Source organism: Tupaia chinensis, unplaced genomic scaffold (genome assembly GCF_000334495.1).
Source record: "Tupaia chinensis unplaced genomic scaffold, TupChi_1.0 Scaffold000212_1, whole genome shotgun sequence".
Taxonomy (NCBI): domain Eukaryota; kingdom Metazoa; phylum Chordata; class Mammalia; order Scandentia; family Tupaiidae; genus Tupaia; species Tupaia belangeri.
This window is the reverse complement of record NW_006159687.1, coordinates 3237999-3254124: the sequence shown is the minus strand read 5'-3', so window position 1 is coordinate 3254124 and position 16126 is coordinate 3237999. Positions and strand designations below refer to the sequence as shown.

Genomic DNA, 16126 nt, shown 5'->3' with positions numbered 1-16126 from the left:
TTCCACTCCTGGGGATCTACCCAAAGGATAGGAAAACACTCAGTCAGAAAAACATTGCACATCCATGTTTATTGCAACATTATTCACAATTGCTAAGACATGGAATCAACCCAAATGTCCAAGAAATTGGATATGAATTGGAAAAATTGTGGCACATGTATTCTATGAAATACTACTCAGCCATAAAAAAACGAGAACGTGACATTTGATAGAAAGTGGATGGGTATGGACGATGTGGTGCTAAGTGAAGTCAGCCATGCTAGGGAAAAAGAGGCATTGTATGTCCCCACTTAATATATACCAGATGTCTGCACTTACAGCAGAAAGAAAGAGAGAGAGCGTTGGGAAAGCATAAAAGTAGAGCATCTGAAGATGCTAGAAACAGTGTGGGAGGAGGGTGGACAAAGGGGGAGGGAGGGAGGAAATCAAAGGGGGAAAAGAACATTTAATGGACACAAAATGGAAAATTACTTGTTGATGATAATGTGTATGGTAATATCTTTGACTGGACTAATATGCAGTATACTCATGCCCAGAAAGTCCACTTTGTATGCTATAATGATGTACAGTAATTAAATGTCAATTAAAAAGACTTTTTAAATAAAAAAGGGAAAAATTTAATATATAAATATACTTTTTATCTCACGTAGATATTAAATAGAAACTTTTAAAAGTAAGTTATGCCTATATTATTTGAGTTCTGTGAATATATGTGTATTATGTACATAAATAAGTATTTGGAGAATTCATAGATAATGCAATTTCAATATAGTGAGTTATGGATGGCATTAATTTAGCAAAGTATAAAGCCAAGTTTTTCCTTTTAATGGACATTATTTATGATCAGACAGACACGAGCTTAAATTCTGAGTATGTAACTTAACATATGTGTGATTCTGGACAAGTTATTAACCCTGCATCTGATCCCCAGTATTTCTCACATGTAATATGGTACCAGTAACATGTATTTTGCAAAATATTAATTAAGATGAAATGATATATTAATGTGCTTCACATCATTTCTGCCACTTAAAAAATATTTGAGGCTGGCAGGTGGCGTGGTGGGTAGGACGGCGGACTCCCCCCTGGGCAACTGTTTGAGTCTCAGACCTGGTGATGTGCATTTCTCACTTTCCCTCTCACACTCTGGCTATCCATGGTCAAATTTAAAAATATAAATAAATAAATAATACATTAAATACATCTTTAAAAACCCACAATTGTTCTGTTTGCCCGTAGAGTTATTTAGATCAACGGTTATTTTGCTAGTGAAGGCCTGTAAAGGTTGCTCACGGGGCAGAATCGGGACCAAGGGGTGAAGACTTCCGGAAGGCAGTCTCCAGCTCAGCACCACCAGTAGAGCCATACCCCACTCCTGCTAGGAGTCTGAAGGTAGAGGATGTTGCACAAGGTGGGAGCTGGATCTCCGGAGTCTGACTCGGGAGGCGGAAGGCCCAGCCCTGTAGTCCAGTGGGTAAGCGCTGTGCATTGGAAGCCAGCTCCCACATGGCCAACTGTAGTTCAAATCCCAGCCTGGACAGCTTGAGAAACATGCCAGACACACATATGTACATGCCCCGAGTCCTGATGGGCAGGGAAAATGGAGAAAGATGACAGCGTGACTGTGTCCCGTTGGAGGGTGCTTTCTCTCTCCTGCTCTCTCTGGCGAGTGCCCACCCTTTGGCAATTAAGAAAGAAGAAATAAAGATTGCTCTGGTAGGGGAGTACAGAAAGCAGTCAAAACTGGAATTCTCCTAGGAGCTGACGGCCCAGTGTCTTTGCGCTCGGACAGACCAAATGTGGGCAAACCGTCTTCAGGGATTTGTAGTGTTTTTGAGCCCGGCCTTCAGTGTGGAGCCTGTTCTGAGGCCAGTGCTGTGTCAGACTGAGTTTAGGGTGCGCTCAGCACCGTGCCTGGCCCTACAGGCATTCTTCAGGGAATGAGTAAGGAACATGTTACTGCTAAGCCCTGAGTTATTATTCTAGTTCTTTATCCAGTCCAGACTTCATTTTCCAAGGGCCATCTTTCTGCTGAGAGTATGTACTGACACGTACATGTGTGCATACGTGGGTGTCATTTTTTTCTTGGAGGGAGTAGCAAGAGCCGTGTTGCTGTGGTCCTAGTGCCAACATGAGTGAGCACTGATCAGGAGGAGAGGGCCGCAGAGGCGGAAGCCATCGAACAGCTGTGTGTCTGCAAGTAAAACACCTTTGAGGCTGCGAAGGGAAAAAATGGCCTCTATTGTTGACATGAAGGACACGAGAGTTGGGGGACGGGGACACGGCTCTGAAGGGGGTGGCTGTGTGGTCCTTTCCACCGCAGCTCGGGCTCCGAGGCCAGCACAGCCGGGGACCGCACTCCCAATGGAGCCAGTGAAGCTGGCAAGGTGACTCCGTAGCGTGGGTGTCCTTTCTCTCTGGCACGTTGGCCAGGGGGTGGCTTCTGCTCGAGGCTTTTGATACAATGTGAACACTGAGGTCGAAGAGCACTCCAAGTCCTCTTGATCTCCAGCTGTGATAGTTGCATCACTTTTTCCATCTCCAAGTCTCGTGAGAGGGTGATGCTGAGGCAGTGGGCTACTTGGAGTGTTGCCTGAATGACTAGGCCTGTTTGTTGTCTAACCGCCCCATTTTCCTTTCTGGGTGGTGCCATCTCTGGGTTGTTCCTTAGGTTTCTTTATTGGGTTGGTGTCATGGTGACCATGACAAGGATCAGATGAGAGTGCAAAGGGAGGGGCCGCCAGCCACCAGCATGTTCTCTGTGAGATTTATCATTCATTGCGGAACTGTATGGGGGGAATGTTGGTGTCCTGGACCAAAAGCAGGGGAGGAAAGAAAAAGATTAAGACCAGCTCCTACTGGTGAGCGGACTCATTTACCAGCAGCTCTGTGGATGCGCACGCAAACTTTCTTCTGGTCTGGAATTAGACTTAGGGTTGTTGATAGTTGGCCTCCTCCCCACACACTCTCCAGTGTAAGGTTATTTATTGTCATCCCATTCCTTATACCCAGGATGAGTGAGCGAGTACATTGTATTCTCCTGTCTACTTACTAAGAAATGCTGCTCACTTGGGGCCAGCAGGTGGCATGGTGGTTAAAGTGCTGGACTCCCAGATGACCAACTCTTGTTTGAATCCCAGATCTGGTGGCTTGAAAATCATGCAGGGAACATATGTGTGGGTGTGCACCCCAAATCCCAGGAGAAGACCTCTCACGGTCTCTCTCTGTCTCCCTCTGGGGAACACACCCACCCTATAGTAAAACAAAACAAAAACCGAAAAAAAAAAATGCTACCAATGAACTTGTTCTAATTTTTTCCCACCCAGAAAGAAGATCTTCAGATATATTTCAAATACCATGAGAACCTGCCCCGAGCTAAGGCGATCTGGGAAGAGTGTCAAGACTGTGCCTACTTTGGGGTAACGTCGAGATTACCAGCTCTCTCAAAATTATTCCCCATGAAATATTTTAAGCAATCCGAAGTATGAACAAGGCACAGGTATTTGGCACAGGGCTCACGCTTACTACAAGTCTCCCACACTGTGAGATTATGCAGAAGCTTCGCTGCCCCCCTCAGCCTCTCCGGAACAGGCCCGTGCCGAGCGGCCAGTCTGGTGAGCAGCCTGAGATCTTCTAGTATGAAGCTTTAAAATGAAACTAAGTAAAATCTGTGACACTTTGGGGGCTCCCCAAATGTGTTCTGTACCCACCAGACTCAAAATGACCTGGATAAACCTTGCCTTGCCCAGCTTGAAGACAGCCTGCCCCCTTTTCAGGGACTTGAGGTGTCCCATTGCCTTCCAGGGGACTTCCTGCCTAAGAGGGAGAGGTGGCTCTGCTCCCCTAGCTGCTATGACAATGCACTCAAACCACCCCCCTCCTCTCTCCCATTCCACACACTGCCCCTGAGAGACCGAGCTGTACCCAGTCGGTACAGCTGCCCGCGGCCGGGCAGGGCCCCTCTGCTTCTTGGGTCTAAATGCCGCCATTTTTGTTCTCTCTGTGCCTTGTCTGTTGGTATTGTCTTGTGTGGTTTCTGTTTGGCTTTTAAAGGTGTGCCAACGCCAACTGGATCACAGCCTTCCTCTTTTCAAGTACCTCAGAAGACCGAGCCAGAGACTCAGAAAATACCAGACGCTGCTGAAGGTACAGGCGATGAGGCAGTGCTTTCCCGCGTGGGCGAGCAGGTGCCTCTGCACCACGGTGTGCTTCTCCTAGGCGTGTGGACTTGGGGCGAGGTCCTCCAAGGCTGAAGCCAGGTCCGTCCTTCGGGCTTTCTCCTTCCTCCGACTCCGTCAGCCCTGCTGCATGAACAGTAAGACCAAGGGTCACAGAGTTGAAGAGGCCCTTGAAGCCGGGCTCCTCCCAGCATCTACCCAGCATGTGACTCACTAAGGGGCCTGGCATGGGGAGAGAGAGATCTTTGGGAGCAACGGGCCATCTTTGGCAGCTGAGAATGGGAGGGAGACGGCCATTCCTGTGCTCTCAGACATACAGGAGACCTGCTCCATTTTACAGATGGAGCGAGGTGCCCGGAGTAGAGATGTGGTTTACCCCCAGTTCCAATGTCCTGGGCACTAAAACAATGGGAGGGGAAGGACACAATTGCAGTCTTCTCTCTCTCTGCAACCAGGACCTCCACGCTTACAATTTAGGGTCTGCCTCGGAGCAGCGCTTTGCCGTGGACACGTAGGTGCCCCTAGCTCTCGCTCTGCCTCTGCTCCGTACTCCTCCTGAGTGGTGAGGCCCCAGCTCACCTGCAGGCAGGCTCTCCCCAACACCTCAGTAGGACAGGCGATGTCCCCCATGTGAGCCTGAGGGAAAGGGCCACTCTCACAAGTTGTCTTTTTCTATTAACCCATAAAGGCATTCTTTATAAGGTAGCTCTTGCATAGTGGCTATCATCTCTTTTTATAAAAAAAAGAACTAAGCGAAAAAATGAGCATCTGTTGTTCATCGGACACTTTCCCGTATGTATTTTTCATTTCCTCACCCCCAGGTGGGCATGCCAGCAAATATGCCCGAAAGCTCTCAACATTTACAATTCCATTTCTAGGAATAAATGCACGGCAACTATTCCAATTATAATTTTAAACATTGTTGAATCTAAATGTTTAACAGTAGGGGAAACTATAATTTACAATCATCACTCAGTTATGTTTTATCTGCAAGATGCAACACTCTGCCACAATTGAAACCCGTATCTTAGAAACACTTCACACTTTGGGAAATGGTCTTGATCCATTGCTGAGTGAGAACAAGCAGGCTACACAGCAGTGTGTACAAAGCGATTCTGTGTTCAGATGGACACACGTTCCCTGTCGGCTTACTGCTGGCCACAGGTGGTTTACAGAGTGGATTTCATTGGCAACCTACTTTTTGATTTTTAACAAGAATTTTGGATTAATGCAGAGTCTGCTGGATCTAGAGCCTGCTGAAGATTTGGAGATAGACACGGGTGACTTGGATGGAAGCCACACTGAGGTAATAGTACATGCCGTGTCTCCTGTACCTCAGTGTTAATGCTGACTGCCTGTGGGTGGGAGGGGTTATGCCAATTTTATTTTCCTCGTTTACGATTTTAATTGTCTACCTTTTCTAAAATCGTATGTGTAATTTATAATGCGTGGTCAGAAAAAAATTAAAGGCCATTTTGAAGCAGGAATTTGCAGCCCAGTGGGAAGCGATTACCCTGTAGGTTCTCCTTATCTGCTGGTTCAGTTTCCCCACTTGGAAATTCCAGAAACCAGCAATTCATAAATGTTGGGGTTTTGTTTGTTTGTTTAGATTTTTGCCATAGGGCGTGTATACTTCCTGGAGAGAGACAGAGAGAGACAAAAGACGAAAGCGAGAAATCACCCCCCAGGAAGGATGTCCACGCCACAATCTGTTCTCCTCCGTCCTCCTCCTGGGATCCGGGCACGCACATACACTCGCCAGCATGGGAAGACCGCATGTGGGATCCAGCTCCTTAACCATCACGCCACCTGCTGGCCCCAGCAATTCCTGTCTCCCGTTGTGTGCCCTCCGAGTTGCACATGAACTCTCCTGCCATCCTGCTGCTTGCCAAGGGCGTGACCCTCCTGTCGTCCAGGCACCCACACTGCACAGGCCGAGGGCCCACTGGCTCCTGAGTAGCCGTCTAGGTGCTCAGATCAAAGAAACAGGGCACGCCCCGGGTTTAGTCCTATCCCAGTTTCAGGCGTCCCCCAGAGTTCTTGAAACCGATCCCACGTGGGTAAGAGGGAACAACTATATATTTTCTTCCTTCCACATTAGAAAACGAACAAACAAACAAAAAAAACCCTTTTTAATAGCAATTTCAAATTAAGTGAATATGTAACGTGCTCAACAAAAGATGGTTTGCAGATATAAACATCTCCGCTGCCGTTCTTACGTGGCAGGAGCGTGTGTAATCTGCGTCTCCTCTGTGCGTCTTTCTGTATCTGATGTGGACCTCATGCCTTATTCCCCTCTGTGTGTGCACACGTGTGTGTGTGCGTGCACGCGAATTCTGAGAGAGACTGACAGACATGGCTCTCTGGGGGAGTGGTAGCCGTGCCAGATTAGGACAGAATTTGTGGCTCTGTGGTAAGGCCCCCTCCACAGTGTCCTATAGAATATGCTGCCTTGGATAAGAAAATCTTGAGGTTTGTTCCTCAAGGAGCAGTCATTTGCATGCCTTCACTGCTCAAAATGTGTGATGAGGTCCCTCTGAAAGTAGAAAATGAAAGCACAGAGAACGGCGTTCTAGCCCGGAGCAAGGGGAGCCAGCCTAGGTGGAGGGGTTCCGTGTGTGAGAACTCTTCTGAACTCCACTTTATGCTATGCAGTGTCAGCAGCGGCTGGTGGGGAGGGCGAGAGGAGCAGGGGCGTCTCTAAGAGGAAGCCGAGTGTGGGAGTTGGGTGAGGAGGAAGGTGACTGGTAGGAACCCCTAACCTCTTACTGAGGCACATCTGCTCCGTGAGAAGCAGGCCCCTGGCGCCTGCTCAGTGCAGGCAGCGGGGTCCGTCCTGTCCAGCCCTGCCACTCACGTCTCTGACCCAGAGGCTGGACAGGGACTAAGAAAATACACAACCCTTTGACTGCATCATGCTTTGGAGGACAGAAAGTGGCCGGGCCAGACATGCAGCAGCTAAGGACTGTTTGTTCTTTGTTGTAGAAACCGAAGTGTTGAACAAAACCACACGGAAGGAATCAGAATCTTTTTCTTTGCATTTACCGGGTAGCAGATATGTCAGAGAGGTAGTAGAGAAGCAAATGCCAAAACTCCAAGTAGAAGCCACTGCCCTCGTGGCCTGTGTCACTTAGTGGCCCCTGGACCACTGTCCTCCCTAAAAGGCAGCCACTGCTTTTCCGCCTCACGCTGAGTCTACGTGTGGGGTAGACCGCACTGGCCATCTCTTGGGGCAGCAGGACGTGAGGAAGGCTGGGAGAGGGCAGGGAGGGAGGAAGTAGCTTGAGAACAGGCAAATGCTGTGGGTTCACCCTGAAGGCTCTGTGTACCAAACCACTGGTAACCCTTCACACGGCAGCTCTTTCTTGCCTCTACAGGAGTTTGCAACTACCCTCCTCTGGAATCGCTTCAAGCGTAATCTTATCCATAGCAGTAAGACTTCCACATTAAATATAAGAATATGATCCTCAGACCGTAGTTTTCAGTAAGTCCCAGGGTAAGGCTGTAAAAGAGGAAACACCTATTTAAAGGGATAAGACTGTTTTCATGTTTGTTTTCCTTTTTTTTTTTTTTTTAATTAGTGTTGCTCTAGGGCATGTGAGCTAGCCAGGGAGAGAGAAGAAAAGCAAGAAATTACCCCCGAGGGGTATGCCCACTCCGCAATCCCTTCTCCATTCTCCCCTCAGGACTTTGGGCGTACACACACACACACACACACACACACACACACAAACATACACACCTGGTTTGATTTTTTTTTTTGGGGGGGGGAAGGTTTTTGCTATAGGGCATGTGCGCTTGCCAGACAGAGAGAGACAGCAAGACAAAAAACGAGAAATCACCCCCCAGGAGGGATGGCCACGCTGCAATCCCTTCTCCTCCATTCTCCTCTCAGGATCTTGGGCATGCACGCACACGCGCCTGGTGTGAGTTTAGGCCACTGGGTCCAGGACTCGAACCGCGGTCAGCTACGAGGTGACATAGCCATTACGCTAACTGCTGATCCCGACCTGGTTTGATTTTTAAGCCAGAATTCGAACCACAGGCTAGTCCATGTGGGGTCCAGTGCCTTAACCTCCACACCACCTGCTGGCCTCTCTTTTCATGTTTGTTTTTTTTTTAAAAAAAGACTCTGGGGTCAGCACATGGCATAATGGTTACGTCCCTGGACTCCCACATGGCTGACTACGGTTTGAGTCCCAGACCCGGTGGCTTGGAACTCACACTGGGCATATGTGCATACGTGCCCAAAATCCCAAGATGAGAATACAGGAGAAGGGATTGCAGCATGGCCACCTCCACCAGGACATAGTGATTTCTTGCTTTCTGTCTCTCTGTCTCTCACAGTCTCTCTGGTGAGCTCATGCACCGTATAGCAAAAATCTCTCTTTAAAAAATAAAAGACTTCGGTATGTTTCTCTTAGAGCAGGGGTAGCATGTCCACGGTTCCAGGAGCTTCGTTCCTCAGTAGTACGTTACAGAAAGGTTAGCAGCTAGTCTTGCTTGTCTGGTGGCCCCGTCACCTACTGTCCTCTGAGTGCTGAGAGCAGCCATTGCACCCACCTTCTCAGTCAGTGCTGCTGCTCGTGGCTCCTTATTCCTCCCCTGTTTTACTTCACCACTTGGTCGATGGGAGGTCAGTTCTTTATTTCCTTAATTTCGTTATTTTGCCAGAGGGCGTGTGCACTCACCAGAGAGAGAGAGGGACAGTGAGAAAGCACGCCCCCCAGGGCATTGTCATCCCGTCCCTTCTCCCCCCTTCTCCCTCTTTGGGATCTTGGGCATGGATGCACACACACCTGGAGTGTTTGTCGAGACGCTGGTCATGGCACCCAAACCGCGTGGTGGCCACGTGAGCCCCAGCTGCCTTAGCCACCAAGCCACGGCTGGCCTTATTCTCGATGTTCAACAACGCATTTATGTTTTCCCACAGAATGGGCCAAAGAGGACCAAGGACTCCGCATTTTCAGCTGAGCTACAGCGAGCCCTGGAGGTGGTAGAGGCTCTGATCCAGTCCTGCGAGTTGGCGCTGGGCCTCGCCGCGGTCGCCGGGTGTCCGGTATGTTCCACACACACTGCCGAGGTAGGAGACACTGGCAAATACAGGCACCTGATCTGAGGAGTGCGCCGACCAGGAAAGTTACTTAGCCAGCCACTCTGGGCTTCGAGATTCCAGGTGTTCCACTGTGCTTCCAGAGCATCTTGGCTTGGCCAACAGAGGTCACAGTTCCGTAGCAGTTACGTCACCCGACTCCCATGTGGTTGCTGTAGTTCGGCTTCCAGAGCATTTTGGCTTGGCCAACAGAGGTCACAGTTACGTAGCAGTTATGTCACCCGACTCCCATGTGGTTGCTGTAGTTCGACTCCTGGATCCAATGGTTGAAAATCATGCTATGCACATGTGCGTGCGTGCCCAAGATTCTGGCAGGAGAGTTGAGGAGAAGGGATTGCAACATGGCTATCCCCCCGGAGGTAATTTCTCACTTTCTCTCTCACGGTCTCTCTTTCTCTCTCTGGTGAGCACATGCACCCTAAGGTGAAAACCTCTAAAAAACAATCTTGGCTTCTATTCCTCAGGGCCCTGAATGTTGGCACTGACCCTCACTCCAGACCAACCTGAAACTGAGGGCCAGAATGTGCACGGGCAGGGGTTCCGGGGTCCAGGCCGGAGGAGCAGTTTATTTTCTAACTCATGGCACTATTAAAACTGCAGAAGATGGCCCTTCTTACTTCAGAGTTCTCTGTGAGAAGTATTTTTTTAAGAATGATTTTTTATTTATTTGTTTGTTTGTTTATTTAAATCTGACCAGAGAGGGACAGAGTGAGTAAGAGAGAGAAAGCAAGCCGCCAGATCCAGGACTCGAACCGCAGTCGGCCATGTGGGAGTCCAGTGCCCTTAACCACCATGCCACCCGCCGGCCTCCTGTGAGGAGTATTTTGAAAATGGACTGTAAATGAGAATCTTGGCTCGTTTTATATCACAGATACAAGAAGCCCAGCAAGTACTGAAGTTGTACGCCCTTCAGTCTAAACGCATGACAGAAACCCAGCAGTTTCCTGTGGGTGGGCTGGGGCGCTGAGCTGTGGCACCTCGCGTCCACACCCCCCGGAGCAGCCAGGCCCAGCCATCCCAGGCACGGCACTGCTGTAGCTCTGTGGCATCGCCAGAAATGGGACACGGTTAACAGGCTCTGTGTCTCACTTTTGTGTCTGTCTTCTATCACTGTCATAATGGACGACCCCAGACTTGGTGGCTTGGACAGCCCAGATGTATTCTGTCACAGCTCAGGGTTACAGTTAAGGAGACTGAGAGCCGGTGTATTCCCCGAGTTCTGCCTCACAAGGGCCGCCACACGCCTTGTCATGCCCCCTCCTCCAGGTGTAGAGCCGACCGCAGGCCGAGCTCTCCCATCACACCATGTGGCCCTTTGCTTCTGCCTCTCTGCCACTCGTAAGGACTCTTGTGATGGAAAAGAGCCACCAGCTAATCCAAGATAATGTCACCATCCTGAAGCCCGCTGACTGACAATCGCAACTCCATCTGCAGCCGTAACTCCCCTTTACCTTGTAACCTGACATGATTTCAGATTATGGGGATTAGAAGGTGGGCACCTTTGGGAGGCCATTATTTTGCCCACCACAGAATTTAAACATTTTGAGCATTACATTTCGGTTAGTTTCTCCTCTTTTTTTTCCTTCATTTTTACCTGGTTCTCAGCATACTATTTATTTAGATCTTACCAGATGAAATTACCTTTCTTTTTTCATCATAAATCAAATGACGCAGGACCAGCAGTTGGCGTAATGGCTATGTCGCTGGACTCCCACGTAGTCGACCGCGGTTCGAGTCCTGGACCCGGTGGCTTAAACTCACGCCGGGCTCGTGTGTGTGCGTGCCCAAGATCCCGAGAGGAAAATGAAGGAGAAGGGATTGTGGCATGACCATCCCCCCTGGGGGTGATTTCTCTCTTTCTATCTCTGTGTCTCTCTCTGTCTTTCTGGCATACACACGTGCCCTGTAGCATAAACCTCTCCAAAAAAAAAAAAAAAATCAAACGACGCAAATTAATTGGGGGCAAACAAACAAGCAAACAAATGAAAAATGCAGTCTCTTTACCTCCCCCCATCATGGAGCTTCTCTGCCCAGCACCTCAGAAATCTGTCCCACGGTGCTCTCCACTCACAGCTGCCCTCTGAGACCTGTCCACTCCCCTGAATTAATGTCCTGGAGTGACGCAGAGCAGAGCACCCCCAGCTGTTATTCCCAGTGGAGGAGGGAGTTGTACAGAAAGGACTATTAAACGTAAGGAGATCGCCATCGGCCTTAATTCCATTTTAAGTCGATTTGTGTGCAAACAAGATGAGTCAATTTATAGAACTTCAGAGACAATTCATTAAAGGATGTATGTGTTTTAAAAAATTCTTTTTTAAATTTTATTTATTATTATTATTTTAATTTGTCATAGGATACATGTGCTCACCGGAGACAGAGAAAGGAAGAGAAGGAAAGTGAGATTTCAAGCCACCAGGTCCAGAACGTGAACCGTAGTCGGCCACGTGGGAGTCCAGTACTTAACCTCCACGCCGCCTGCCGGCCCAGATATATGTATTTTTATTCCTAGTTCAAGTCCTGCCTTCTTTACATGGTTTTGGCTTTAAGACAAGGCTGAGTAAATGGCCTCAGTGACTGAAATCGCATCGCACATCGTTTTACCCCGGGACCCCTGCGTCACAGGGCGGCTGCCCCGAGTCCGTGAGGGTCCAGCCCTGGGAGGTGCGACTACACAGCCCCAGTGCTGAGTGCTGGGGACCTGCCGCCGGAGAGGGAGCCACTTCTTTGCTCCCGGCTCCCGTCACCGTGGGCTCCCGTAGCCTGTGCTCTTCATCTCTGGACCAGACTGCGGATCCGCGCACCCAGTTTCCCGCTCCTCTGCAGGAGACGTGCACAGCTCTGTCACTGAGCCCTCCCCGCCGTGAAGGAAACCTGGCCATTCGCAGGAGGCCTCTTGATGGGGCAGATCCCCTAGGTTCACTGTCTCCACCAGATCGTTTGTTTGAGGTGGTCACATGTGAAGTTACATCAAAACGCCGTGCGTAAAAGGAGCAGGACTTCCTGACAGTGTTTTCCCGGGACTTCCCGTCTGGAGGCCGCCATTCGATTTATTTGCTCCCTCGTTTGAGGTAGCCCCTGCTCCATATCTGGGCTCGTGTCTGTCAGATTCTTCAACACACCGTGTGACGTAGCCGCTGGTGGGCGACAGCACCAGAAACTCGGCGACTTAAGACAACACACGTGTGGCGTCTCACTGTTCCAAAGGCCAGACGTCCAAAATCAGCCTGTCTGCAGGGCCACGCTCCCTCTGGGGGCTCACGGGAAGAAGCTCTCCTGGCCCTCCCTTGCCTTTTCCCTGCCCACATCCCTGCCGTTCCCCTTCCTTTCCTTTCTTTTTTTATTTTAGATTTTTGCCACAGGGCTCACAGGCTCACCAGAGACAGAAAGGGAAAGTGAGGACTCCCTCCCCACCTCGGGGGAATGGCCATGCCACTGTCCCATCTCCTCCACTCTCCTCTTGACGTTCTGGACGTGCATACACACACGCCCGGTGTGTTTCTCAAGTGGCCAGGTCTGCGGGGTTTGCCGTGTGGGGTCCAGCACCCTGGCCACCATGCCACCTCTGGCTCTCCCCTGCCCATTCAGAGCGTGGCCACTGTGGCCACCCACACATTCTAGCTTTTGGTGACGGCCAGCCACACTTGGAGTTCTGTGGCTGACAGCGCATCACTCCAGTGTCCGCTGGTCTTCCCTCTCTGCAAGGCTCGGAACCTGTCTTCTCTGTTTATAAGGAACCAGTCACTGGGCGAGGGCCCTGATCTGTGCGTCCTCCGAATCATGTCTGGGAGATCTGCTTTCCGGTGAGGTCACATTCCGGGGGTGCAGGGACATGAGTTCTTTGGGGATCCAGCCTAGGATGGGGACATCACTGAGTCAGCTCCTTGACCAAACCCAGCCTCCCTCGCAGTGCTGTTTGGTTTCATGCCCTCGACCTCCAGGCACCAGTGGGTGAATACTTCCTAGGACACAAGTGTCTGAAAGAGCCTGTGAAAGGCTGGCATGGCCTCTGACCTCGGGACCAGCCGCCCTCCAGATGGAATTGCCTGTCCTTGGTCCTGCTGCGGCAACCCCCACCTGCTTCCCCTGGAGGCAGAGAATCCTGCCCAGAGGCACACACGTGCCTGCGGCAGCAGTGTGTGTGTCTGTGTATGTGTGTGTGCATGTGCGTGTGCTCACATGCACCCTGCGTCAGCAGTGCATGGAAACCAGACCTTGCCCACGGGAGGCTGCACCTTGAGCGATGTCCAGCCCCACCATGAGCATGGCCGTGGGCACACTTATACAAGATGACCCAGGGGATACACGTGTGTCAACTGGCCCTGAAAGCCCAGTGATTTCCTGCCGTGACTGCCAGTGATGGCGGGCTTACTAGGAAAACCAACCCGCAGAGCCTCAGGAAGAGGCAGGGCAGCGGCCCAGACAGGCTCTCAGGGCTGGGGCCAGACAATTCCAGGACCCACGGCAGCTCTGAGGGCTCGGCCTGGAGAGGAGGTCGGGGTCCTTACCTGTGTGTGCCAGCTCCACCCACAAGGCAGTTCTCCCTTCCCTTCCTGCCCACGGGCCTGTCCCTTCCCTCCCTGCTCTCCTCTTTCTCATCGTCTCTGGTGACTCACCTTTTCCGCAGCTCCGCTCCCTTCCTATTTACCCACCTCCTCTGTCTCATAAAGTGGCTCCAGGCTGCGAGTCCTCCCGGCCCTGCCTCCTCAGGCTCCTTCAGCTCCGCCAGGGAGCACTCTGGCCACGAGGCATGTCTTTCCGCATGGAGGGCCCTGAGGTCAGCTGCTGGCCCTCCGGGGGTTCTCCTCCTTTGATCGATCGCCTACTGAGGGGCTGGTGGCGCCAGGGTGGAGTAAGAGAGAGAGCCTGGAGGTGGGAAAATACAAAACACTACTACCTGAGGTTGCCTCTTCAGCAGGCGTGTGGTCAAGGCTGTGTGCTCTTCAAAACCCTGCCAGAGGCTTGGCGGGTAGTGTAACTAACACTGCCCAGTCTCCTGCGGTCATCAGAGAGTGTACGCCCGCATTTGCACCCCTGCCTGTCATTGTGGATGTTTTCGACGTGCCTTTTTTTTTAAAGAAGTTTTTGTATAGGGCGCATGTGCTCGCCAGAAAGACAGAGAGAGACAGAGACAGAAAGCGAGAAATCACTCCCCAGGGGGGATGGCTATGCCGCAGTCCCTTCTCATCCATTCTCCTCTCGGGATCTTGGACATGCACGCACACACACGTGCCTGGTGTGAATTTAAGCCACCAGGTTCGGGACTCAAACTGCGGTCAACTACATGGGAGTCCAGCGACGTAACCATCATGCCATCTGCTGGTCCCTAAAGTGCTTTTTACAACTATGCTCTGAAGTGATGCCTCCATATTGACCAAATGTGTTCTTATGAGCACATTACTGAAAAATATATATATATATATATAATTTATAATTTTTTTTTTTACATTTGTCACAGGGTACATGCACTCATAGGGGAACAGGGGGGTGGGGAGTGAGAAAGCAAGCCCCCAGCTCCGGGACTCAAACCGCAGCTGGCCACGTGGGAGACTAGAGCCTTGACCAGCACCGCACCTGCTGACCCCGTGAGCACATTTCCCATGAGCGTTACCGACCGTGTCTGCGTCTGCCTGTTGTGTGACGTGGCTGAAGATGTCGCTCAACCTTCGACCCAGAGACCCTTTCTCCAACGGGAGAAACGCCTCTTATGTGGGTGACAGGAATTGCCATGCTCCTCCTGAACTGGTTTGTGTGCGTCTCTGGAGACTCGAATCCTGTAACCTACACGCTCCCCTCCGCCTCACCCACCGGAGGCCGGCGCTGTGTCTGCCGCAAGCTCACACGCCTTTATTGTATGGATTTTGCGTACAACCTCTTCATCTCCTTTTCTCATCTTCATTTTTTTCTCACCCTAATTTCCTTAGTTTTTGCCTGCTTATACTATATATATATATATATATATGCAAGATATATCAATTTTTTGAGAGGTTTTTGCTATGTGGCGCGTGCACTCGCCAGAAAGAGAGAGACAGAGAGACAGAAAGGGAGAAATCACCCCCCAGGGGGGATGGCCACGCTGCAATCCCTTCTCCTCCATTCTCCTCTCGGGATCTTGGGCATGCATGCACATGCGCCCGGTGTGATTTTAAGCCACCGGGTCTGGAACTCGAACCGCGGTCGACTACATGGGCATCTAGTGACATAGCCATTACGCTAACTGCTGGTCCCTATATCATTTTTTTCCCCAGGCTTTTGCCGTAGGGTGCCTGCGCTCACCTGGGAGTCAGAGAGAGAGGGAAAGTGAGAAATCACCCTGCCCCGGGAGTATGTGTGTCCTGGAGCTGAGCCGACTACCACATCTGTCTTACACTGCCCAGTCACTCCGAGAAACGCCAAGTTCAACGCAGTGAGCTCCCGTTTCACAGCTGTGAAGAGACTAAGCCACACCGCGATTTCTTTTTTCAGAACAGACCTTATGCCCTCAGGTTCGGGATGCCAGTGGAACTCGTGGATTATCATAGGTCCACAATGTAGGAGAAACTCTTTCTCTCTTTTTTTTTTTTTTTACACTGCCCAGTCACTCCGAGAAACGCCAAGTTCAACGCAGTGAGCTCCCGTTTCACAGCTGTGAAGAGACTAAGCCACACCGCGATTTCTTTTTTCAGAACAGACCTTATGCCCTCAGGTTCGGGATGCCAGTGGAACTCGTGGATTATCATAGGTCCACAATGTAGGAGAAACTCTTTCTCTCTTTTTTTTTTTTTTTAAATTTATTCATTCTCTACATTAATTCACTATGCACCATCACAACACACAAATGAATTTTCCATCCAAAATA

The 16126-nt window shown here is 50.4% G+C and overlaps 1 protein-coding gene across 4 annotated transcripts in view; it reads left to right on the top strand.

The window, feature by feature from the left end:
- MCF2L2 (MCF.2 cell line derived transforming sequence-like 2) overlaps positions 1–16126 on the top strand; it is a 155803-nt gene that overhangs the window by 101457 nt on the left and 38220 nt on the right. For all 4 annotated transcript variants that reach the window (XM_014587426.2, XM_014587431.2, XM_014587430.2 and 1 more), the window contains exons 8-11: positions 3327–3419; positions 4054–4146; positions 5413–5484; positions 9112–9237. In XM_014587426.2, coding sequence (XP_014442912.2) covers positions 3327–3419; positions 4054–4146; positions 5413–5484; positions 9112–9237 — 384 coding nt within the window. The remainder of the gene's footprint in view (positions 1–3326; positions 3420–4053; positions 4147–5412; positions 5485–9111; positions 9238–16126) is intronic.